The sequence below is a fragment of the Sus scrofa genome, chromosome 17 (assembly GCF_054392235.1).
Source record: "Sus scrofa isolate SSC_HxYL_T2T_F1_AM1 chromosome 17, Sscrofa_HxYL_maternal_Yorkshire_Landrace_v2.0, whole genome shotgun sequence".
Classification (NCBI taxonomy): Eukaryota; Metazoa; Chordata; class Mammalia; order Artiodactyla; family Suidae; genus Sus; species Sus scrofa.
The window spans coordinates 11,998,809-12,015,733 of NC_139399.1; the positions used below are offsets into that span (position 1 = coordinate 11,998,809).

General features: G+C 36.6%; 1 protein-coding gene across 1 annotated transcript in view; it reads left to right on the forward strand.

Moving 5' to 3' along the window:
- Nucleotides 1-13,791, forward strand: part of ZDHHC2 (zinc finger DHHC-type palmitoyltransferase 2) — a 72,763-nt gene extending 58,972 nt beyond the window's left edge. The window contains exons 9-13 of the mRNA XM_013984983.3: nt 862-988; nt 1,252-1,344; nt 5,987-6,099; nt 8,393-8,467; nt 11,305-13,791. Of these exons, the coding sequence (XP_013840437.2) occupies nt 862-988; nt 1,252-1,344; nt 5,987-6,099; nt 8,393-8,433 (374 nt within the window). The 3' untranslated portion in view covers nt 8,434-8,467; nt 11,305-13,791. The remainder of the gene's footprint in view (nt 1-861; nt 989-1,251; nt 1,345-5,986; nt 6,100-8,392; nt 8,468-11,304) is intronic.
- Nucleotides 13,792-16,925: the final 3,134 nt, after the last annotated feature.

Here is a 16,925-nt window from a genome sequence, read left to right on the forward strand (position 1 = left end):
TCCTAGAATTATTAAAATGTTTTATAAAAAGGGTGATGAATGTTAAAGGTCTTGCACATCACCACATTTTTCACAGTACCCTGACTCTGCTAGTTAGATTTTTTTTTTCTTTTCAAAATGCTGGGCAGAAATCATTACCTTTCTATATTTATTCACATCCCCAAACTAAAATTTTAGATTCTGCATCTCAGCATTATTTCAGAAGAAAATGCAGCAAAATGGACAGGACATTGATAATCTAGTTCAAGTTTCACTTCCATCATTTGTTTTTTTCCTGTGATTTTGGGCAAGTCCCACAGCCTCTCTGAACCTCAGCTTTCATATGCAGAGTGCGCGTAACCGGATATGATGTATGGTTCTGCACTGGATCCTGTTTTGGACAAAGAGCTTTAAAGTATATGTTTGATCAACTAGGAAAATTAGAATTGGATGAAATGAAATTTTAATGAAATTGGAAAATGGAATTTATTAACTGAAAAAAAAGATCATAGAGTGTGTACTTAGTTTCACTTTGCTTAAAAAAAAAATGTCTGTCTATCCATCCAGCCATCCATCTATCTAATAAAGATGTAGAAGATTAGTTTTATTTGCTTGTTTGTATTTTTTAATTTTTTCCAATTCATGTGTGTTGCTGCAAGAATAAAAGTGTTACTTAAAAACTGAAATAGATCTAATGATATTGTATGTTTGTTTTAAAAGAATAGGCAGTCTTCATTGCAGGGCGGTTGATAGACACACAAGCAGTCAAGGAGGCCAGCCATTAGTTTTCAGAGTTTCTGCATTTAATCCAGTCATTTCTAACGGTAGGGGGACTAGTCGATGTGCTCTTTACTCATCTGATTGCTGTACCGTCTTTTCTAGAGGCATTTAGAAGTCCAGTATTTCGACATGGAACAGATAAGAATGGATTCAGCTTGGGTTTCAGTAAAAATATGCGACAGGTTTTTGGTGATGAGAAGAAATACTGGTTGCTACCCATTTTTTCAAGGTATTTTGTTGTGAAAATTTTCAGGCTTTAATGAAAGTAATCCAACAAAAGAGCTCTGTAAATCTGCTTAAGAACTATTCCGTAAAGTATTATTTTCTGGTTTATTATTAAATCAGTGTGTAAATCAGCTACTCACATCTCCATAAGCATACTGTGTTGAAGCCAATGTCTGATATACATATTGTGTCCATAATATAACTGTGTTCTGCTCACAGACATCACCTTTTTCACCGCGCAACTTTAAGTTTTTATTTTCATTTTAGTCTGGGTGATGGCTGCTCCTTTCCAACTTGCCTTGTTAACCAGGATCCTGAACAACCATCTACTCCTGCAGGATTGAATTCATCATCTAAAAAGTAATCCCATATTTTTTTTCTATCTTACTGTCACATAATATATTTTATCCTCTTGTGTCCTTTGATTATATTGTGCCTTGAAAAAAATTTAAGAACTTAAGATAATTGACTACACTGGTTTCCACTTAGAATGAGGGAAGGAGAAATGTAAGAGGAGGGGCACATAGGGAGCTTCAGTTATAATTGCAAAATTCTGTTCTTAATCTGGGTAGTCAGTGAACAGGTGTTGATTCTCTGTACAATTTGTTTGACCTAAATGCATTTTGATTTTTTTAATGTGGTCCTTAAAAAAAAAAGTGTAAGTCCAAATTAATCCCCTTAGTGACCAAGTGAGCAGACAGGCTAAACTTTCCCTCTCACCCTCCAGGTCTCTTTTTGGTGGTAACTGTTATAAAGAGATCAGAAAAACTTTCCTGGATCAGGTTTTTGGAGATGAAATAAAATCCCAGACATCTGCTTGACAGTCCCATCAGCAGTGTGCACCATATTCTCGGTGCTCTCTAAAGACTTCTGTGCATCATCTGAGCCATTTCAGTGGAGAGAGGAAGGATAGGGTCCTAGAAATTCATTGTTTGGAGACTTACGCTGCTGCTCTAAGTCTTTTGGTTCCAGTGTACCAAGCATTTGAGGAAGACCTGAAACTGAAATCTGACTTTGCTACTAACTGGCAAAAGGCAAAAATACCTAAACTTTAATAATGCCATATAATGAAATTTTAAGTTCGAAGCACTTACTGTTTTACATCCTTCAGACAGTTTTCTTTTTATGACCATATCTCTGATTTTTAAATAAAAGCCAACAGCAAAACATAGCCATAATGTCCTTAGTTAAATTTTAGAGGTTTTCTTGGTTGCTGGAATGCTATGGAGACAGACCTGTGCTATACTCCTTCTGTATACTTCATGTTTCTCATCGATCATAGCACTTTCCTGTGGAGCCTGGCCTGGCCCCAGAATCCTTCTCAAGGCAGTGATCCTGGCAGTCATTCCAAAATCATTTTAAATTGTCACCTCATTTCTAGAGTGAGCTATGTACAGACCACATTCTAGAGAGGAGAATCTAGGGAGGAGGCCATTCTGTGTGTCACAGAGATACTCAAAGGTACCAGAGTCTTACTGGGTCCTGCCTTGAGAGTTTTGGCTTGAAAATTCCAGAGCTAAATGCCAGTTTTTTTAATGCTTCAGCGCAGAAAAATCTAGTTTTAATAAATTACTTAGAATATGTTCTCATGCTTTTATGAAGTTTAACAGTTTTCAGTAATGACTTTTTTCCTTACAAAGTGGTTTTTATAGTTTCAGACTCTTTGGGTTTTAGAGATAGTATGTCTCATACTAAGTGTACTGTGGACATTGGGATAGATCCTAGCTCTGGTACTGTTAGCTAGAGAGGTGATCTTGATTAGGTCAAGTAACCTCTCTAGGCTTCCCTTGCCTTTGCTTTAAAGGTTGAAATAGGATTTTGACGAAGTTTCTTGTACAGAATTCTGTCATTTCCTCTGATTAGCCTACATAATTTCTGTGGCTAGTGTTGGTCTCCCCTCTGGACTCCAGAGTTGTGTATTTGTCTACTTAACGTTCCCACTAAACGTCTACAAGTCACGGCCAACTGATCAGGTGCAAAAGCAGAACTCTTGATTCCCAGCATCTGTACACCCTCACCCCCATTTTGAACCTGATTTCCTTTCATTCTTTCATATGTCAGTAGTAGTGACCTCCATTCTTCCAGATGCTCAGGCCACAAACTTTGGAATCATCCAGTTCCTCTCTTTTCGTGACCCTGTGTACGCTCCATCTGCAGGTCCTGTGAGATGGCCCCTCAAAATATATCTACAACTTAAATACTTTCTTCCAACCTCCAAGGCTGCTTTCCTGGTCCAGGGCATCATTTCACAGCTGGATAATTTTAATACCTTTGTTACTGATTCCATGATTGGCCTACTCAAGTCCATTCTCCATTAAAAAGGCGGAGTGATGCCTTTAAAACGTAAATCAGATTGTGTCACTCTCCTGCTGAAAACCCTTCACAGGTTTCCCATCTTACTCAGAATAAAAGCTAATGAATATCCTTACCTTGTCCTGACAGCTCTGGCCCCCCACACCTCTCAGTGTCATCCGTTACCGCTTTCCATCACTCCCTGTCCTCAGACACACAGATCTTACTGTCCTGCACATATACCAAGCATGTTCCTTATTTAGTGCCTTTGTACTTTTCAATTCCTCTTCCTGAAGATCCTTCTTCCAGATATCCAAACAGTCTGTGCCTTTTCTTCACTTTCTGCTCAGATGTAACTCTACAGTAGAGGCCGTCTTTGAGCACCTCTGTGTAATAGTAACCTACCCCTCCATTCCTTTTGTACTCTTTCACTCTTGTCATGGCTCTTATTATCACCTGACATATTAATATATTTCTTCTTCTTCAATTACAACAAAATTTCCATGAGATCAAAGACTTCACTCATTGATGTAATTGGAACTCAGTGAGTACTATTGAATGAATGAATCCTTGCCGTGTGTTAGAGTCCTGTTAGTGGTAATGAATCTCTAAAGAATCCCTAAGCCAGGACTGACTTAGTACCATGTATCTGGTCTATGATCCCTGTCCTGAGGAATAATAAGAATTAGAGTAAAAGAGATTTTCCATAGGAATAGGAGGCATGCTTTTCTTTTTTAAGGTTTTCCTCCTAATTTTTAATAAAGGGTTGTTAAAGCTGCACAAATGGAAATATTCTCAAATTTTAGATACGAGATAATTATTAAGCAAAGGCCTAGCCTCTAAAAAATATATATAATGCTTGTTGTCAAGTAAAATATGTTGAATCGTTCTTAGAACAATTTTAAGTAATTTTTTCTTTTGGGCATTATCATAATTACTATTTCAAGGTATTGTAAAAAATACTCTAATAGTTTCTATGCCAGTATTTTTTTAATCTAAGTGAAATGTTATTTTAAATTATGTATTTTTTTCCATATCATGCAGTATGTCAGTATGTGGCATGTCTACTTAAATTTTTTTTTTTTTGTCATTTTTTTTTGTCTTTTTGCCATTTCTTGGGCCGCTCCCACGGCATATGGAGGTTCCCAGGCTAGGGGTCGAATCAGAGCTGTAGCCGCCAGCCTATGCCAGAGCCACAGCAATGCTGGATCCGAGCCGCGTCTGCAACCTACACCACAGCTCACAGCAAGGCCGGATCGTTAACCCACTGAGCAAGGGCAGGGACCAAACCGGCAACCTCATGGTTCCTAGTCGGATTCGTTAACCACTGCGCCACGACGGGAACTCCTACTTAAATTTTAAAACTCTTTTTTTCCCCGAATTAAACATCAGATTTTGCTGTGAGCTGTGGCATAGGTCTCAGACATAGCTCAGATCTGTTGTTGCTATAGCTGTGGTGTAGGCTGACAGCTGTAGCTCTGATTTGACCCCTAGCTCAGGAACCACCATATGCCACAGGTGTGGTCGTAAAAAGAAAAAAATCAGATTTTTAAGACCTGATAAGTGTCGGATGTTTTCAGCATTCCTGCAGGATACTGTTCAATTTTGTTTCAGTTTTATAAAGAAAGAATTCTTTGTTAAAGACCAGTTAGGCCACTTTAGAAAAAATAAGTCAGTTTTTCTCAAACTTTTCTACCATGATCTTCAAATATTTTCCATATTTTTCTTTCCACTTGCAAATTAATATTTTTCTTTAATATATTTATTTACTTTGGAATCTGACTTTATTTTCATTTTTAAAAATTTAATGGGCACACACATGGCACATGGAAGTTCTCGGGCCAGGGACTGAATCCTAACTGCAGATGCAACCCACACCACACCTGCAGCAATACTGGGCTCCTTGAACCCACTGCACCTGGTGAGGATCAAACCCACACCTCTGCAGCAACCCCAGCTGCTGGAGTCAGATTCTTAACCCACTGTGCCAGAGTGTCGATGGCTTAACGTTATTTTTAAACCAGACTTTATATCACTCTCATAAATGAGAAACTAGTGTAATTTGCCATAGACTATAACTTAAAATCAGTGAAATTTTGTTTGGTTCTAACTAGACTCCCTTACCTGTTAAAGTCTGAGGATGAGGCTTATTTTCTCTTTTAAGAAGGGAGATTTACCAGAGTTAGAGATTGTCGTCATATTGTAATCAGAAGACAAGAGAACTGAGCAGAGAATACTTTTTTCCGTTGAGTCAGTGTGATGTAATGCCTTGTTCCTATTTTCCCCAAATTCTCTTGAATAACTCCTACAATAATCCTACACCACAGTGGTTTGAGTTCATCCTTTGAGAAACACTCACCTTAGTACTATCAAGCGTTAACATGTTGACTTGGAAGTCAAATATATGGTAATCAAAGGTGACAGGTGGCGAGAGGAGGGATGAACTGGGGGTTTGGGACCGGCATGTGCACACTGTGGTATATGGAATGACTGGCCAACGTGGACCTACTGTATAGCACACAGAACTCTACCCAATATTCTGTAATATCTATATGGGAAAAGAATCTGAAAAAGAATGGATGTGTATATGTGTATAACCGAATCACTTTGCTGTACAGCAGAAATTATCACAAGATTGTAAACCAACTATACTTCAGTAAAACTTAAAAGAGTTATTAGCATGATGATCATGATGATTATTATTATTTAGCCCTGAAAACCATCAATTTCCGGCAAAGCCATTGAGAGAGTCCCAGAGCCACCTTCTTACTGATTCTCAGTCTTGGACAGAGAGCAGCACAAACCCGGGAAAAGGCAAATCTGGTAAGGGTATGCTTTGTTTGGCCATTTGGATTTATTTTATCTTTATTTTATGGCCACACCTGAGGCATGTGGAACTTCCAGGCCAGGGATTGAATCCAAGTTGTGGCTGTGACCTGTGCTGCAACTGAGGCAACACCAGATCATTTAACCTGCTGCTCTGTGCAAGGGATCAAACCTGCTCCTCCACAGAGACCCTAACTAACTGCTGCAGTCGATTCTTAACCAACTGTGCCACAGCAGGAACTCTGATATATTTTTCTTTTAAAAGGTGAAAGTGGTAAAAAATTTTCATTCTTATTACCTGTAGAATTTTTCTTGTTTTGGAGTCAGACTACCATTGTCAATATAGAATTATTTTCAGAGAACTATTTGTGAAGTACTTTGTTAATGTCAGTAAGCTGCTGAAAATCATTTTGTGAAAGCTAGATTTACATTGCTTTTCTCCAGTTTAGAGAATGAAATTTTCAGGATCCCATATCAAGGAAAATGATAGAAATAAACTCAAAATGTCATTTATTTAAAATTTGGAAAAGCAGTAAACTCCAACAAAAGGTTGAAAAATATGTGCTGAAAGGGATCTCAGATTTTTTTTTATAGGTTTCTTTTACTCAAAGATTTCTATCTAATTTCAAAATGTTGGGTGAAGATTGCAGGGTTGCCATAACTTTACCCATCATTTCTTCACATTCTACTCACAGTTCTCTTGTTATTGTTGTTGACTTTATTTTTTGCTCTTTAGGGCCACATCCACAGCATATGGAGATTCCCAGGCTAGGGGTCGAATTGGAGCTGTAGCTGCCAGCCTGTGCCCCAGCCGCAGCAACATCAGATCCGAGCTGTGTCTGTGACCTACCCCACAGCTCACAGCAACACCGGCTTAACCCACTGAGGGAGGCCAGGGGTTGAACCCACATCCTCATGGATACTAGTCAGATTAGTTTTTGCTGCACCACAACGGGAACTCCATATTGTTGTTGACTTTAACCTTTGATTACTTGGGTCAGTGTAGCTTATTGGCAAAGAAGAAGCAAGTTGAAGTCCATGAGGGCAGACAGACCTGATATCAAATTCCAGTTTGGGCACCTAATCAGTGTGTGATATTTGTTAAGTTACCTTGCCTCTTTTAGACTTGGCTTCTTCATCTTTAGAATACTACTTATTTCTCAGGATTGCATGTGATCACAGGCAAGTGTGTGTATGTAGGTGTGGTCTCTTGAGTGCAAAGCCGTGCATCCATGGTTAGGACACTATTAGCCAGATACTCTCCAGGGTGACTCATTTAACTCCTCAAACCTTTATCCTTCATGTCTAGTCTTTTCTTCGAGTTTTTTTTCCTAGTGCTGCCTCACTTTGTCTTACTGCAATTTCATGTTTACAGGTTTATTTGAAATCTCTTTGGGATTTAGTGATGGTGAAAAACAAATGGATACTCCTGAGTAAAAATTCTAAGGTCATTATTTAATAAATAATCAATCACGTTCTCCTGAAATACAGGATTTCTTTAAAGAGTCTTGCTCTCAAGGAATGTGTGTGCCTTCTGAGGATTCCCATCATTTGAGTATTCCTAATTTGGTCTCTCCGTCTTCAAATGTGTCATTCTACTTTTCAGCCTATGGGAGGGACTAGGTATTACCTAAGCAAAATTGATGACCCCTGATTGCTTTTTGAATCCCTCCGTTTCCTTAGAGGCAAGGAAGCATGGGGGCTAGAAAGACAAAACTCTCATCTTTCAGAAGGGATTCAGATTTCACCTTATAGCTCTGCATTAAAATGGAAGTGATTCTCTGCTTTCTTTGTGCTGTTAATTTGGGGGCATCTTAGATTAGTTTTCTGTTACTTTGAGAGATAAATCCAGAAATTAAAGTTTAACGGTTAAAGGATCTTAGATTAATTTTTTGTTACTTTGATAGATGAATTGAGAAATTATTTAAAGTTTAAAGGTGTAAAAGAAGGAAGAGAAATATGAGAATGGTTAAAGGGAAAAGGGCTCAAAGATTAGTTTGACCAAAATGAGGTAGATAGAGGAAGAATTGGAAACAGCGATGTCAGGTAATGTTAGAAGTGCCAGGTTCAATGTATCTTACATTATTTTATTCATACCCCCCCTTTTTTTATGCTGGTTGTGGCCAACTGTATTGTGTGTGTGTGTGTGTGTTTCTATATAACCATCTTATAAACACGTGTACCATGTACAAGACACCTTTGGAAGTGTACTGGTGGGATTCCTGGATGAATAAGTCTATTTGTTTAAGCAACAACAACAAAAATTGCTAACTTCTGTTCTTTCTTGAAGGTATGAGCAATCCTGCACTGACCATGGAGAATGAGACTTAACTCTTCTAACAAAATTCATTCATACTTTATGAAAGTAAGCAAAGTTATTCCTTTATTGTTATAGTGTATATTTTCAACAGTTCTCTAGTTCCCTTAGGGCAAGTAGTTTCCATAAACATTTATTTTTGAGTGATTGAAACAGAAGCTTGGGATTTTATCAGTCATGCTGGAGACCACTGTCTTTCTTTTTGTGTGCGTGTGTGTTTTTAGGGCCGCACCTGCAGCGTATGGAAGCGCCCAGGTTAGGGGTTAAATCAGAGCTGCAGCTGCTGGCCTATGCCCCAGCCACAGCTAAAGTCAAATCTGAGCTGTGTCTGCAACCTACACCACAGCTCACGGCAATGCCAGATCCTTAACCCACTGAGTGAGGCCAGGGATTGAACCTCATGGATATTAGTCAGGTTCATTACTGTTGAGCCACGAGGGGAACTCCATGGAGACCTCTGGACATGGATCTAGCTTCAGTAACAGCTAGTGTTTAGGTTAACTTGAAAAACTATAAAAACAAGTTGACCAAAATTTATTTTTATTCATTTATTCAAAATACATTAAACAGCAAGGATTAATCCTAAAATATTGATCTTTACATGACAATTGTCCTTTCATAGGATCATGCAATTTTTTTTATTTTTATTTTTTTCTTTCCTTCAGGATATCCTGTGGTCATATCTTTGACCATCCATTAGCTGAACCTCACTGGATCTAAGTCCAAGATAATTCTATTTTTTAGCACAAATCTCTGCCACCACTATTTTTGGTTACGCTAAGTAGGACCCCAGAACATGCGTCACCCTTAAAGTAATAGGTGTTCCAAATCATGTTCTTTAACCCATAATTTTTTTTTAAACCTGTAGTTCCAAATCCATTTTCTTAAAGTGAAATATATTCATAAGCCTGTGGTCAATAAAAGGCTACAATAAAGAGCCCCTATAGAACAAAGCCATAAATATCTTACAGAACAACAATAAAAATTGAACACTAAAGTTGTCAGGATAACTCTCTACTTACAGAACTGTGACCTAGCAAGAGTGTTACATATAAAACAAAATCGTGCGTCACATTTATGGATATCTGGTTTTTATTTTGTTTGGTTTTGGTTTTGCCGAATAGTCCTGTAATTCTGTGTGTCAGTGGTTTGGTTTTGGATGACTCTACAAGATGGTGTAGTAGAGCAGATTGATCGAGGCTATGGTTAGGACAGTGAAAATTTAATCTTCTTAATTTAGATAATTAGGAGACAATATAAATTTCTGGAATTCTTAAAATGTAACTATGATTATACAAATATGAATCATTGGCCAACACCACAAGCAAAATATTTTATAGAACACGATTCTATAAAGCATACTAAGTTTCATAGGATTTTTTTCAGTATATTGAATTAGTTCTAATTACCATTGTTTATGAGATCATCTGTGTTAAATATTTTACAAGGTTAATAGTAATGTAACTTCATATGTAAATCAGGTAAATTTCCCAAAATTTTGACAAGGTCAGTGTTGCATTTCTTCATCATTATTCTGAACCCTTTGCAATACCAAACACACAGTACCTTCTAAATAAAGAATTGACAGGAGTTCCCACTGTGGTTCAGTGGTTTGATCCATGAGGATGCGGGTTTGATCTCTGGCCTCACTCAGTGGGTTAAGGATCTGGTATTGCCGTGAGCTGAAGGGTAGGTCACAGATGTGGCTCGAATCTGGCGTTGCTATGGCTGTGGCGTAGGCTGGCAGCTGCAGCTGTAATCCAACCCCTAGCCTGGGAACTTCCGTATGCCATGGATGTGGCCCTAAAAAGCCAAAAAAAAAAAAAAAAAAGAATTGATAAATAGGTGATAAAATAACATCACTGAAATTTGAAACCTCACAGAATTGTCATTTTATTGCTTTTGAACATATATGACAATAGTGGTCTTCAAAACCCAATGGCAGTATAAATCAGCTGCATTTATGTAAAAGAAAAAAAAAGTGATTGTCTGATGTAATGTTGTTCATTCTGTTGACATAACCAGTGACAGTACAATGTGTAAAAAATTGAATTTTCTCAAGGTAATAGATAGTCAAAATAGTGTTTAAAATAGTTTTTCTTGCTTTACATCTCATACTTTCAGTTCATTCAGTACACATTTATACTGAATGTAATACACCTAATTTGATTACTAAATGATATATCTTCAGTCTTTTCTCCGTTTTGAACTATACTAGCAAATGACCTGTGGCCTTTTAATAAAGTATTTCTTACTTCATTATCTTTTCCAGATATTTATAATGTGCCTAAACCATAGTAGTGCTAAAGTATAGATTAAATTTAACCTGACCCACCTTCACTCTTATACAATAAGAAATTTTTTTAAATGCTGTGCTTCTATGCACATGAAATTTGAAATTATTTCTCTAAATCCCCTACCAATTCACCTGTCATTCCTAAAGCCCTGTTGGCTTCATACAAATTCAGACCCAACAACATAGAACTCTGTCACTCAAATTGGGGTCCCAAACCAGCAGCATTGAGACCACCTGGAGCTTAACAGAAATGCAGAATTTTGGACCTTAGCCTAGACTTTACTGATTCAGAATCTGCATTTTAACAGGATTCTCTGGTCTTGGGAGTTCCCTGGTGGCCCAGAGGGGTAAGGATCTCACATTGTCACTGCTGTGGTTCCTCTGGTCTTGTGTATTATAGTTTGAGAAGCATTGAGTTAGAGGTCTGTCTATTTGGAGAACTCGACTGAACCTTCTAGTATAGAAAACATTTAATGTTGTATAAGGGGTGTTACTGCAACAAACAAGGAATGAGTTTGTTTTTTGCTTACTTTTTTTTTTTTTTTTAATCATTAACACAATAGTTTCATGTTTTCTGTTTCATTCCAAGGTACCAATGCTATTGCTGGATGGAAGCGTCTTCCCACAGGAAGGCACCATTAGCCAACCGTTCCCATTCCCTCTGGCTGGATACGCATAATACAAACTGACTAGTTCTCTCCAAGCTGTTGCTTAAAGCGTAACACTTTTTTGATCCAGTATACAGACTCTTTCAACTAACAAAAATTCCTGTTAAGTATTAAAAGTAGTTGTGATTCATGAATCAAGGACAAACATACCTTCTATTGTAAAAACTTGGACTAAATTCATGGGCCAGTTTTCACCCAGATATTTGGGTAGCACAATTTATCACATAAAAAGCCCACTGATCCTTTGATTTTCTGATTCAGAAAACTTGAGACTGTTATGATACTGAGATGTGAAAGATTTCAAGTGACATTACAATGGTAAGCTTTGTTCATAAAACCTACTAGTTGCCTATGAGGAGGTGTGAGTGGTGAATGAGAATTGTTTATTCCCTCTGATGCGAATCCAGCCCCAGCCTGCGTCAACTCGAACAACTCCGAATTCACTACAGATGTCAAGTGGCCTGCAGTTGAAGATGACCATCCACTTTTTGCCAGACTTTAGTCAAATTCTGAAAAAGAAGTATGATCATTGAAGCCTGAGCTCAACTTGCTAGAAAATCTTTTGTCAGAACTAATACATTTCTACTACATCATAAATATATTTTTCATGTTTTGAATTATCTAAAAATTGGGGGAAGGTCCATAATAATGAAGATTGGTTTATGATATTCTTTTGCTGGTTTGGCTTTTAAGTGTCTTTTTGGATTATTTCTCCTATTGAACATGGCAAAAATACTAGATTTCTGTTAAGATTTCATGGTGGGCCAATAGCTTAATCTTTCATTAATAATCTGTATTATTTCTGTGTCCTCTCATCAAAGTGTGACAATTAACTGTATGAGGATATAAGTCCTCAAATACCTGTTAAGATTAAATTATGCAAATCATCAAAAAATTATATACTTTTGGAAATTTAGTTCAACACGAACTAAATGGTGTGCTGTTTGGAAACTCAGTTTAAGACAAACTAAAGTGGTATGTTTGTTGATGCCAAAATGTTCAGCTTCAGTAAATGTACTAAGAAGCTCTTGTGCCTTGTATGCACTGTTAAAAAAAAATGGTTTATTTTTTTCTTTTTTAATTTGACAGAGTGCAAGTTTTGTAAATGTTAGTGGTTAGAATATGACATATACATTTTTTGGTATTGATTTTGAGAATTTAAAGCAGATTACCTTTTAAGACTACAAAGCTAAGGAACTGGTATTTAATCAAAGAGAAAATGGTGTTAAGTTTTCAAAATGTGAATTAGACAAACACAAAAGACTAGAAGACCAGAGGATAATGGAGTAAAAGACCCTTGCACTTACTCATCCTTCCTAGAAATATGAAATTTTATATTAAATGACTTTATGAAAGAACTAATGTCAGCCCGGTCCATTTTATAAGTCATTTGAGAATAATTCTTTGAACAATAGGATGGCAGTCTTTTTCAGATTTTCTTAAAAAGCTTAAAGATTTTGATCTGACAATCTACTTCAAGAAATCTCAGAAGATAATGATACATTTTTACTTTTAACTTAAAGCATTGTTTGGTCATCATCTTTCATTACCTGAAGTGCCAGGTTGGAACCTATAGCTACTGCTCAAAGTCTTAAGGGCAACAGCATCACATGATGCATTAAGAATTATATGCAGCCAGGTTTTTTGTTGTTTTTTTTTTCAAAGCACAGTGCTAGAGCTGTTTTTAGACAGGATTCTGTTAGATATCCCCTCCTAACAAACTAGAAGCTAGGGGGAAAGGTGGGATTTTTATGCTTTACCTTGCTAGAATACTGTTACCCCACCCCCACCCCTACCTGTTAGCTCTCTTCATGTACTTATTGAAATACATAAATCAATACACATTAGGAACAGATTTAAAAACATTTTTTAAAATAAAGTTTTTTCCATTAAGTTGTAATGGTTCCCTTTTTGGTTTCATACAGTGACTCATCTTTAAAGGGTTTTGCGTTTAGTTTTGTTTTCATTTCTGGGGGGGTATAATGACATATGATGGCATATCTCATTAGATATGCAGTATAAATTTTACCAGTGAATAAAGTATCAGATAGACCTACATTTTGTATATATTTATAAAATGTACCTTAAAAATACTTTAAACATTTTACTTTAAAATATTTAAGTGCTTAACTCAAACTTGAAGACATGAAGTATAAGTCCTGATAGTCCATTAAGCTGATAATTTTGATTTTTCTTGTTTTTAGATATTCTACCATATAGGTATCAATATTTAAGAATTTTTTCATTTAAAAATATTGTACAAAAAATATACATTAGCTAACTTTGCCATTGTGCAGTGAGTTTTGTTTCTCAAAGATAAACTACATCTAGAAACATTCAAGGAACTGCTTATCTACGAATTTCTTCTTGTTATACCATAATAAAGTCTGGTTGATCATCTTTATAAACTGTCTATATGAAATTGCCTTTGCACTGACAACATAAATTCCTTTCAAAATATACCTTTCCTCATGGTCTACCAGGACTACTACAGGCAAAAATTCATGTCTGCAACCTGGTCATAACATAGGTCTTTTGAGAAGAGGTGGATGACAGGCTGAGGTAATTACTCATTAGCAGTTAAATGAGCCTGTGGACAGTTCGAAACAGACCATAAAATTTGAGTACACTGTAATCAACAGGTAACTGTTGGAAATATGGCATATGTTTGACAAAAAACTATCTTCACTAGGAAAATCAAACACAAAGGTCTTAGGAATCATGTTCACAAAAAATTAAGCTAGTAATCATGTGATTCATACTTCAAGAAAACAACCTGTGAAAAAGCTGTTACTCCATTATACCATAAAGTAGCAAATTTTCCCTATTTTAAAATAGTACATGTAAACCTGGGCTGATTCTGAAATTACACTGTATACTTTGGTATATAATTATTGTCAAATATAATTATATTTACTTCTACAAATTATATTGTCAAATATAATTATACTTCTCTAAAGTATATAATTTGTATTTATATATAATTTATATTACAATTAATATAATTGTATAGGAGTTCCCATCAGGGCTCAGCAGTTAACGAATCTGACTAGTATCCATGAAGATGCAGGTTCGATCCCCGGCCTTGCTCAGTTGGTTAAGAATCCAGTGTTGCCTTGATCTATGGTGTACGTTGCAGATGTGGCTCAGACTGGTGTTGCTGTGGTTGTGGCATAGGCCAGCGACTATAGAAAGCTCCGATTTCGACCCCTAGCCTGGGAACTTTCATATGGTGCGGGTGTGGCCCTAAAAAGCAATATATATATGTATATATATAAAAAACATAAAGTTATATATAATTTATACTTAAAATTATGAACTTATATTTACTTGTAAAAGTGATAGTTCTGATACTGTTATGAATTTAAAAAAAATTCGAAACATATAAAAGTTCAGCACAAATCCATTTACACTATAAACCATGAAGAAGCTATGTATTCTCCAGTACGACCATCTCACCCACCTCCACAGACCACAGATTCTTATCTACTTACATCTTATCTGAAGTGACACTTTGCGGCAATGGATTTTCACAAGTAACAGAGCTCTCTAGGTAAGATTCTTCAGTAGAAAACTGTTCCACATAATCCCAACTGTTTTAACAGCCTATACTCCTTTTCAACATAGCCAATTTAGAATAAATTTCCATTTAACCTGTGGAAGCAGACTGCATTATACACCTTAAATATTTGTTACTTCTACAAAGATACCTAGTGGAATTCTTTTTTGGGAGGGTGGTCCTTTTAGGGCTGACTTGCGACACAGAGGTTCCCACGCTAGGGGTCAAATCAGAGTGGTAGCCACTGGCCTACGCCACAGCCACAGCAATGGCAGCTCTGAGCTGCATCTGCAACCTACACCACAGCTCACAGCAACACTGGATCCTTAATGCACTGAGTGAGGCCAGGGATCAAACCTGCGTACTCATGGATACCAGTCAGATTCGTTTCTGCTGAGCCACAACAGGAACTCCTGGAATTTTGGTTTTTTTTAACCTTGTTTTGGTATAAATTCATAGTTTCCAATTTTTATCAACACTTTAACAGTTTTGTTTGTCACTTATTAAAAGCATATACACTCCAACATTTAGAGAAGTCATTTTAAAATTGAGCAATTTTCTCTGCTAGATTTAGATTTACTATCAAAAAAACAAGAAAAAAACAAACCCTTATTTTGTTACACAACACAGGCAACTGTGTTATACTTTATCATGGTCCAAACCCCGCAGCCTCCTTTTCCCTTTGCCATCATGGATGTTATTCTTTTACAGTAGTGTTCCGACTTGTATCAAGTGGACATCACTGAAGGGGTGAATGCAAGTAGGCTTGCTTGAAAAGAATTCCTGTGGATCAGAAACTATGAAGTATCTCCCAGCATGATGTTCAGTTTAACAAAAGCCTCTGAAATAGGATGTTTTTTACATCTTCAAAAAAAGAGGATGTAAGTATAGAGGATGCTTATCCATAATACAGTCTAGGTTACTAAGAGCTCAGTCTCTCACACCCTTTAATTTTTCTTTACCAACAAAAAGTTCAAGTGAAATAGGCTGGCCAGTGCCCATAAAGACAACTTGAAATCTCTGCAGCCCTCTCCCTGCAGGAGAGTGACAGCAAAAACAAAACTTGTGACAACGTCCAAACAGATCTTTGATCTCTTCTCATAGCCAACATTCAGTATTTCTGTACTGCAAGTTTACAGCTGGGGAGAAGTGTGTTAAGATTATCCATCTTTCGTGTTGACTTATTTCTGAGTACCAATTAAACCAAAGGGGCCTTAGGTAAGTGATTTCAAGCTCTGGTTAATGCTAAAGAAGCTTCTCATTGCTCAGAAGGGACAGTATTTTATGATTCATGAAAACAAACTGATTTATATTGCATCTTCCAGGAAGGTTCAACACTGTAAGGAGTTCAATCCTGATGTGAATTTAATCCTTATTAGCTGTTTGACAGATAAAGGTGCTTAATCAAATTTGAGAAAAAACCATAATGCCCCAGAGTAGAATTCCGTTGATACTGAATTAAAGAATTGATACCACGAAAAACTTGAGTTTTTCATTCAGCTGAAGCTAAGGCTATTATTGTCAGAGTTTAGAGTTCATGTCTTTTTCTGTCAGTATGCATAGCCACTAAACCCTAGCATTAAAAGTATCTTAAATGACTTAAACATTTATTGTGTAAGCTGTTTTTAAAAAGCAACCTTGATTATACACTCATTTTAGTGTTACATGCAAACATGTTTTAAAGTTTTTAAAACAAGAAATAGAGGATAAGGCTGAGCCCTGGAACGGCCAGAAAGAATCAACAGGACAGTCTGTATACATATGTACACTTCGGGTATGATTTTTTTTGTTTATGCTCTTTTTACATGGTTTTTGCAGTTGGAATAAGAGCAGCTAACAGTAAACAATGTTCTTATTTAGGAAAAAAAGGTGTATGAAACAAGTGAAATGGGTCCCCCACAACCAAACACCTTAACATTTCTCACAAGTTTAAAATTTGACCAATTAAACTATTTCCTGCTCATGTATACTTTTACCACCATC